This window comes from Gasterosteus aculeatus, chromosome 12 (assembly GCF_964276395.1).
Source record: "Gasterosteus aculeatus chromosome 12, fGasAcu3.hap1.1, whole genome shotgun sequence".
NCBI classification, from domain to species: Eukaryota; Metazoa; Chordata; class Actinopteri; order Perciformes; family Gasterosteidae; genus Gasterosteus; species Gasterosteus aculeatus.
In genome coordinates this window covers 744,430-753,733 of record NC_135700.1, presented here as the reverse complement: position 1 = coordinate 753,733, position 9,304 = coordinate 744,430, and the positions used below count along the sequence as shown (strand labels likewise).

Genomic DNA, 9,304 nt, shown 5'->3' with positions numbered 1-9,304 from the left:
TGTCCCTTCCATGCTGTAGTGTCCCTCCCGTGTTGTAGTGTCCCTCCCGTGTTGCAGTGTCCCTCCCGTGCTGTAGTGTCCCTCCCATGCTGTATTGTCCCTCCCATGCTGTAGTGTCCCTCCCGTGCTGTAGTGTCCCTCCCGTGCTGTAGTGTCTCTCCCGTGCTGTAGTGTCTCTCCCGTGCTGTAGTGTCCCTCCCGTGCTGTAGTGTCTCTCCCGTGCTGTAGTGTCTCTCCCATGCTGTAGTGTCCCTCCCGTGCTGTAGTGTCTCTCCCGTGCTGTAGTGTCCCTCCCGTGCTGTAGTGTCCCTCCCGTGCTGTAGTGTCTCTCCCGTGCTGTAGTGTCCCTCCCATGCTGTAGTGTCTCTTCCGTGCTGTAGTGTCCCTCCCGTGCTGTAGTGTCTCTTCCATGCTGTAGTGTCCCTCCCATGCTGTAGTGTCCCTCCCGTGCTGTAGTGTCCCTCCCGTGCTGTAGTGTCTCTTCCATGCTGTAGTGTCCCTCCCGTGCTGTAGTGTCTCTTCCATGCTGTAGTGTCCCTCCCATGCTGTAGTGTCCCTCCCATGCTGTACTGTCTCTTTAACACTGACTTGCACTTCACGTGACTCATCAGAGCGACGGCGACCATTTCATTACGGAACTGCAGTAATATTCTTATTTATTCTTATATTATATTTCCTAAATATCAACATCTGTTCCTCAAAATGTGTTTTCAAAAACAAACCAATTTGGATCTTGGATGTAAATAAAGTTTTGTTTTTTTTACAGCACTTCCGGGTCAAATCTGCGTCAACCCGAGAGCGCAGTTGTTGTGCCAGAATCAGCGGGATTAAAGACGACTCGAGGATCTAAATCCAGACCCCGACACACCGAACACACGCCATGGCGACCACCATCAGCACGCAGCGGGGACAGGTACCGGGGACAGTACCGGGGACAGTACCGTCCGGTGTCGCGTCATCGGGCAGAATCCTGGTCTGTCGGCGGGGCGGAACTAGCTTACAACGAGTACACATATGTGTATTAGACGGTCTGCCTGACACGGTCCCCAAACGGGACAGCCTGACGGGGGACAGCCTGACGGGGGACAGCGAGGGGACGGGCCGTAGTGCTAGTTTACCGTCACTAGTGTCCGGCGTGACGTCACCGTCAGTAAACCGCTGACGTAACAGCGTGTCAGTCAGCGTTTGTCTCCCCAGTGAACGTGTCGTGTTCAGGGGGCGTTTTGTAGTCTGAAGCCCAGCGGACCCTCACATCCGGGCTACGTGGTGACGTGTGATCCGTGTGATCAGGGACAGGGACATTGTGTTGGTTGCGGGGACGTGAATGACTCCTCGGCGTCCCTCTTGGTCCGCGTGGGTCGCGGATGACCTCGTTGCCCTGATGTGAGCTGCAGATGTTTGGTCTCGTTCTGCTGGTGTTCTACACAGCTGCTTCAGGTCCACCAGCAGACGGCTGTTTGATGCCTTTATAGTCACGCGTGTGATTTTGAAAGTGCGCTTATCACGGTTGACCAAGGCGTGTCTGCTCATCTGTGCCTATTGCTTCTTCGTGGCTTCAGGTGTACGTTGGGGAGCTTCCCCAGGAGTTCCTCCGGATCGCCCCCACACAGCAGCAGCAGCAGGTCCAGCTGGACGCTCAGGCAGCCCGGCAGCTGCAGTTTGGAGGCTCCATCGGCACCGTGGGGCGACTCAGCATCACCGTGGTCCAGGTGAGAAGGTCTCCGCTGTGCTGTTAGACAATATAACCGTGTCTGTTTAAAAACATTTGTGTCCTACCTTCTGAGTGAGAAGAGGACGTGTTCTCCTGATGTTGTAGAGCGAGTATCTACAGGATGTTGTCAGTGATGTTGGAGTCAGGGAGAGTCGGCTGGCGAGTGTCACGCCGAGGTTCCTGCAGTCAGAGTGGGCGTTAACAGAGTCGCCAAAGTTGACCATCAGGTCCTTGGTAGGGATACGAACCCAAAGGAAAGGAGATCATTCCGTCCCACAATGCCTTGCGGTGGCAATATTTAAATAATATGGTTTAATTATCGGCTGTTCACGAGAATTAACGATGATGACAGAGAAACGCAGCTCATGTGAGTATCTGTTAGCATCACTCATTATGCTGCAGCCTTGTTAATAAAGTTACACCAACATGCGTCTCCGTCACCACAACCACGCCGCTCAGTGAAGACGAGTCGGATCCCTAAACAACCATCTTACCTTGATCCTGTGACCTTTTCCACAGAGGTCAAGGAATAGTGGCTAGGAATAGACGTTAACGGGTCACTTTGAGTCCAGCCCTGGTGTGTGGCTGTGAGTGAATGGCTGTGTGACTGTGAGTGAATGGCTGTGTGACTGTGAGTGAATGGGCGTGTGGCTGTGAGTGAGTGGGCGTGTGGCTGTGAGTGAATGGGCGTGTGGCTGTGAGTGAATGGCCGTGTGGCTGTGAGTGAATGGCCGTGTGGCTGTGAGTGAATGGCCGTGTGGCTGTGAGTGAATGGCCGTGTGGCTGTGAGTGAATGGCCGTGTGACTGTGAGTGAATGGGCGTGTGGCTGTGAGTGAATGGGCGTGTGGCTGTGAGTGAATGGCCGTGTGACTGTGAGTGAATGGGCGTGTGGCTGTGAGTGAATGGGCTGTGTGGCTGTGAGTGAATGGCTGTGTGACTGTGAGTGAATGGCTGTGTGACTGTGAGTGAATGGGCGTGTGACTGTGAGTGAATGGGCGTGTGGCTGTGAGTGAATGGGCGTGTGGCTGTGAGTGAATGGCTGTGTGACTGTGAGTGAATGGGCGTGTGGCTGTGAGTGAATGGCTGTGTGGCTGTGAGTGAATGGCTGTGTGACTGTGAGTGAATGGGCGTGTGGCTGTGAGTGAATGGGCTGTGTGGCTGTGAGTGAATGGCTGTGTGACTGTGAGTGAATGGGCGTGTGGCTGTGAGTGAATGGGCGTGTGGCTGTGAGTGAATGGCTGTGTGACTGTGAGTGAATGGGCGTGTGGCTGTGAGTGAATGGGCGTGTGGCTGTGAGTGAATGGCTGTGTGACTGTGAGTGAATGGCTGTGTGGCTGTGAGTGAATGGCTGTGTGGCTGTGAGTGAATGGCTGTGTGGCTGTGAGTGAATGGGCGTGTGGCTGTGAGTGAATGGGCGTGTGGCTGTGAGTGAATGGCTGTGTGACTGTGAGTGAATGGCTGTGTGGCTGTGAGTGAATGGGCGTGTGGCTGTGAGTGAATGGGCGTGTGGCTGTGAGTGAATGGCTGTGTGACTGTGAGTGAATGGCTGTGTGACTGTGAGTGAATGGGCGTGTGGCTGTGAGTGAATGGCTGTGTGACTGTGAGTGAATGGCTGTGTGGCTGTGAGTGAATGGGCGTGTGGCTGTGAGTGAATGGCTGTGTGGCTGTGAGTGAATGGGCGTGTGGCTGTGAGTGAATGGGCGTGTGGCTGTGAGTGAATGGGCGTGTGGCTGTGAGTGAATGGCTGTGTGGCTGTGAGTGAATGGCTGTGTGGCTGTGAGTGAATGGGCGTGTGGCTGTGAGTGAATGGCTGTGTGACTGTGAGTGAATGGCTGTGTGGCTGTGAGTGAATGGGCGTGTGGCTGTGAGTGAATGGCTGTGTGGCTGTGAGTGAATGGCTGTGTGGCTGTGAGTGAATGGGCGTGTGGCTGTGAGTGAATGGGCGTGTGACTGTGAGTGAATGGGCGTGTGGCTGTGAGTGAATGGGCGTGTGGCTGTGAGTGAATGGCTGTGTGGCTGTGAGTGAATGGGCGTGTGGCTGTGTGGTCCTGTGTCTTGCCCCCTGTGACCCGTATGCAGGGTAAGCAGATCTGTGATATTGTTTATGGTCAAATGTAATGTTGCTCAGTACAACGACACGTGCTGTAAGAGGGCATCATGGACGTAGTACTTTATATATCAAGAATGTTTCTGAATGCTTCACTGTGTACAATCAACCTCTTTATGTTCAGTTTATTTGAACTTCAGGTTTGATTTTAAAGTACTACTGAAATATTTTCTGTCCTCAATTTGTCAAACAGTACAATGAAATGGGTGCGAACATGGTACCAAGTTATTCATTAAACTTTACTGTCACATCTCCTTGAATCAGTATCAGACCAACTTCCTCCATGCGGATACACACTGTGCTCATGAATGCTCCCACCGCTGATCCAAGGTTGGTTTTGATTGGTATCGGTCGGGAATGTTCACCGATCCTTTCTCACTTAAGTTGAGAGGCTCTGATCCGATCAGCAACGGCAGCAGCCGCAGGCGGGTTGCACTGTGACTGCAGCCATACCAACAGAACGCACCCGGTCTCTGTGTGCAGGCCAAGTTGGCTAAGAACTACGGGATGACTCGGATGGATCCGTACTGTCGGGTCCGGCTGGGATACGCCGTCTACGAAACGCCCACGGCTCACAACGGGGCCAAGAACCCGCGCTGGAACAAGGTGATCCAGTGCACCGTGCCTCCCGGCGTGGACTCCTTCTACCTGGAGATCTTCGATGAGGTGAGAGCGGCTGATCTGCTAAGAGTGACAGGCCTCCTTTGATCATGTCGTTAACCCTACACCCTATACATACAACGTCAGCTGACATGTAGCATGCTCTGATGATGGATGAGGCCTTTGTCAATGTGACCGTTGTCTTCATAACAACATACATATTTACATACATGCGTTTATTCTACTTACCCAATATGAGGTCATGTTTTTTGTATTGGAGTTCTACTTTATCAAAGTGCTGTTCACCATCTACCCGCCGTCACGGAGTCAGGAAGGTGCAGCAGCTTCAGTGCGCCATGCTGCCCTCTGGGGGCAGGAAAGCTAACGTCGCTTCTTCATTCTGCATTTGGGTTTACGTGGCGTCACTCATGAGCCTGTTGTGTTGTGTGCACCCAGAGAGCGTTCTCCATGGACGACCGCATCGCGTGGACTCACGTCACCGTCCCTGAAGGCCTGCGGCAGGGCAGCGTGGTGGACGAGTGGTTCACCCTCAGCGGCCGGCAGGGCGACGACAAGGAGGGCATGATCAACCTGGTGATGTCTTTCGCTGTAAGCGCACGCACAGAACGCTGGGGTCACTTGGGGTCACTTAACCACATTAACGGGACACTTTTTGTGGCGGGGGGGGGGGGGGCTGCACTGATTCAAACTCTTCCATGTGATCCAGCTCCCCTGTAATTAATAGAGTTTTGTAATTTTGTATTTTTTTATATTAACATGATTCTGTGAAATGCAAATCTAAACATCAGACAAACCCTTTTTTAAATGGCACGCACTGTGCTGTTATATTATCTAATAACACCACATATTATCTAAAATATGTTTGTATTTAAAGCTTCAGTTACTTGTGACGGACTTTATTTATATTGCATATATCACCACTCAATTTGACAGCAGAGAGCACGATCACCCAGCATGCATCTGTTCGGCCTTTGGTCGAGTCTGTCAGGTGTGTATGTGGTGGAAATCAGTGGATAAAGTCCAAAGTATCATAAACTACAGAATACAGAAGCCATCAACTCGAGGACAGGAGCAGTGCAGCCCTGCACAAAGGAACTTCAGCAGGACCCCCCCCCCCCCCCCCTCAGTGTGACCGGAGGATCAAGGATCCATGTTCGCAGTGGTGAAACACTGTGCCATTGTGGAGCCGGTCCAGTAGAGGTCACAAGGTCCACGGGGGTCACAACTCAACGATGTACCGTTCGGTGTGGCAGTACGAGCTCCGCCCCCTTTTCCTAAAGTCACCAGCGCTTCTCAGTGGAGCGGCAGCTCTTTGTGACCCGGCCACTGCTGCGTCCTCATTGGAATCCCCCCCCGGACTCTTATATCAGACGGCTCTGACTTTCTAATGAAAGGCTTGAAGTGTGTGAAGTGGGGTGATGATCTCTGTCTGTGGGAGAAAAGGTCCTTCTGGGTCCAATAATGTCACATGATTGACCCATAAATGTTGAAAGGAACAATCTTTGTCTGTCTTCTGAGCAGAACTTACCAGCAGGGATGATGAGTCAGCCTGTGGTCCTGATGCCGTCTGTGTATCAGCAGGGGGTGGGATATGTGCCCATTGCAGGTCAGACACACACGCCGTCTCTTACATGTGACCGTGGTCAATGCAGCGTGTTCATGTCCTCCCTGCGATCTGTGTGTGCGTCCCGTGTTGCTAGGAGTGCCCGCGGTCTACAACCAGGGCATGGTTCCCATGGCGATGCCGGCTGCCGCGCCAGCTGTTGGGGTCCAGGAGCCGCCGTGCAGCGAGGAGGACCTGAAGGCCCTGCAGGACATGTTCCCCAACCTGGACACCGAGGTGGTCCGCACTGTGCTGGACGCACAGCAGGGCAACAAGGACGCTGCCATCAACTCTCTGCTGCAGATGGCCGAGGAGCTCTAACTGCAGAACGCTGGCTCACAGCGCGCACACACACAGCAACACACAGACACAGAGCCGTCTTTATTAGACACCGTCCTTTGTTCGCACACAGACTCAAAGCTCACCCACTCACTGCAGCCCCCTCGGGGGCCGCGCTCTCTGCCGTAGGGGGTGTCGGGGCAGGAGGCGTGAGCTGTTTGAGCCGTGTTGAGTCCACCTTCTGTTTAATGTTGAGGACCTTTTCCCTTCCATGTGTCTGTAGTGACCTGCAGTGGACCTGCGGGTCCCCACGTTGCTGTAAAGTGTTTAGTGCGTTCCAGATGTGACTGACAGTAAGTGATGTATTACACAGAGTCCTACGTGGTGGTAAGTGAACACATGAACGGACAGGTTGAGATTTAGGACTGAATGTCACAGCGATCACATCTCATTTATTGCCCAAGTTGTGATTAAAACCATTTCCAATCACTTTAAGGTTCTGAACTTACTCACATATTGCCCTGTTGTGAGGCTCTGCAGCGCTTTGGAGACCAAACATCACGTGTACACGACTGATTGATTCCTAACTGGATGTAACGGACCCCAAAGCCGAGCGCCACACGTTTCGTCTTCTAATCCTTTATGCCAAAGCTTTCCTTGGACACGCCGTTCTTTTTTTGATTCAAAAACCACCGGCATTTCCTTCTGTTGTCTGTATTAAATGAAATATCAAAGCCAGCCCTGTGTGTGCTTGCATCGCTGGTTCGATGGCGGCTGCGCTCGTGTTCACATCAGTGCGTCCTTGGCCGACACCCTGAAGCCCAACGTTTGTCCCGTAGCCGCGACGCCGATGTGTGAACGTAGTTACTGATGGAGACGTGTGTGACCCTCTATCGGCCCCCTGTGGAGCGCCTGTGTGGATTGTAGCGTCCTGTTAGACGCTGGGGAAAAGAACTCTTCATTCATCCAGCCGTCATGAATAGTTGGTCGGCTGTGGAAACTAGCTAGCTACTAACTACCTGTTGTTGGAGGAATGAGTAGTTGCCTTCAGGAGCAGGCCGGCTGAGTCGCGTTCAGCAGATCATACCATCCACACAGCGTTGAATCACCAAATACTTATACAATACAATTAATTTGTGTAGCACAAAATGACAAATTAGCCTCAGGGGGCTTTGCAGTCTGTACACATGCAACCTGCTCTGCCCCAGAACCCTCACATCAGCACAGGAAAACAAATGTCAAGGGAGAAGATCCTTCTCCTGGGAGGGACAGAATGCCATAGATGTTGATTGTATAGAATGTGACATTTGTCCAATGCTTTAACTCATGACGAAGTTCAATCCCCCAACGAACGTCCTTCAATAAGCCTGGAGAACACACACAAGTCAAGTTGACGTACACAATGTTGTGGCTCTTGAGTTTCCTGTTAATTCTACAAGTCAGATTCTTCTGATAGTGATTGGAACAGATACTTTGTCACAAAAAACATTACATTACATCACAGGTCATTTAGCAGACGCTTTTATCCAAAGCGACTTACATTACACTTTAAACACATGGCTTTTCACATTTTTGCCTGGGGAGCAATTAGGGGTCAGGTGTCTTGCTCAGGGACACTTCGAAATGGAACATGGGGAATCAAACCAACAACCTTGTGCTTCCCAGCACACCTTCTCTAACCCCTGCGCCACGACGACCCATTCATGAAGTTTGGTTCTTTTATGACTTAATTATGACATAATTGAAACAGTGACAACCTGCTGGGTCAGAAATACACATACAGCAGTGCTAGTATTTGGTCACATGTCCCTTGGCCATCCACAAGCTTCATTGAATCTTCTCCTCACAGAATTGGTGCAGTTCAGTTAAATTTGATGGCTTTGTGACATGAACTTGTTTCTTCTGCATTGTCCACATGTTCTCAATGGGATTTAAGTCAGGACTTTGGGAAGGCCATTCTATACCCTCATTCTAGCCTGATTCATCCATTCTATTACCACTTTTGATGTGTGTTTGGGGTCATTTTCCTCTTGGAACACCCAACTGCGCCCAAGACCCGACCTCCAGGCTGATGATTTTAGGTTATCTTGAAGAATTTGAAGGTAATTCTCCTTCATTGTCCCATTTACTGTAAAGCACCAGTTCCATTGGCAGCAAATCAGCCCCCAGCATAATACCACCACGCTGCTTGACAGTAGACGTGGTGTTCTTGGGGTTAGAGGCCTCACCTTTTCTCCTCCAGACACATTGCTGGGCATTGTGGCCAAACAGCTGGATTTTGGTTTCGTCGACCACAGAACTTTCCTCAGAAGGTCTCATCTTTGTCCACGTGATCAGCAGCAGACAGTCGAGCCTTAAGGCGCCGCTTTTGGAGCAGGAGCTTCCTTCCTGCACGGCAGCCTCTCCGTCCATGGAGATGCAAACACGCTGGTCTGTTCCAGCAGCAGATCTGCTCTCTGGTGCTTCTCGTTGACTCGTCACCCTCCTGACCAATGTTCTCTCAGCAGCAGGTGGTTTTCTTCTTCCTGATGGTGACAAAACGGCGCCGTGCACTTCATACTTACAAACAAGTGTTGGCTGCTGCTCTTGGGACCTGCAGCTGCTTTGAAATGGCTCCAAGTCACTTTCCTGACTTGTTCAAGTCAAAGATTTGCTTTTTCATGAGCCCTATTTAAATAGACCAACGATTCCCAAAGTGTGGAAGGTACTGCAGGTGGGCCGCGAGAGGTCATTTACAATAAATAAAGAATGGTTTTAATTTTCAATTTTTAAAAGTTATTATTTATTAATATTTTAGTTAATATTTATGATTAATTAATTGAAGCACAAACAATTTAAACGGACAGATTAATTAATTTTCTCAAAAACGACAGTGCGCCTTATAATCCGGAGCGCCTCATATATATGGATCAATTGGTTAATCGGTTGATCTATACTGGTTGTACACGGCGCTCAAGGCGCTCTGCCAAACATGACAAAGCT

At 50.9% G+C, this 9,304-nt stretch overlaps 1 protein-coding gene across 1 annotated transcript; it reads left to right on the top strand.

Annotated features, from left to right (window-relative positions):
• Positions 1-528: 528 nt before the first annotated feature.
• tollip (toll interacting protein) lies at positions 529-7,060 on the top strand. The gene is made up of 7 exons (XM_078085346.1): positions 529-643; positions 767-913; positions 1,560-1,709; positions 4,303-4,485; positions 4,876-5,028; positions 5,962-6,046; positions 6,141-7,060. Exons 2-7 carry the CDS (start codon positions 881-883, stop codon positions 6,362-6,364), a joined length of 828 nt encoding a protein of 275 aa, XP_077941472.1. The 5' UTR covers positions 529-643; positions 767-880; the 3' UTR covers positions 6,365-7,060.
• The last annotated feature ends 2,244 nt before the right edge of the window (positions 7,061-9,304 follow it).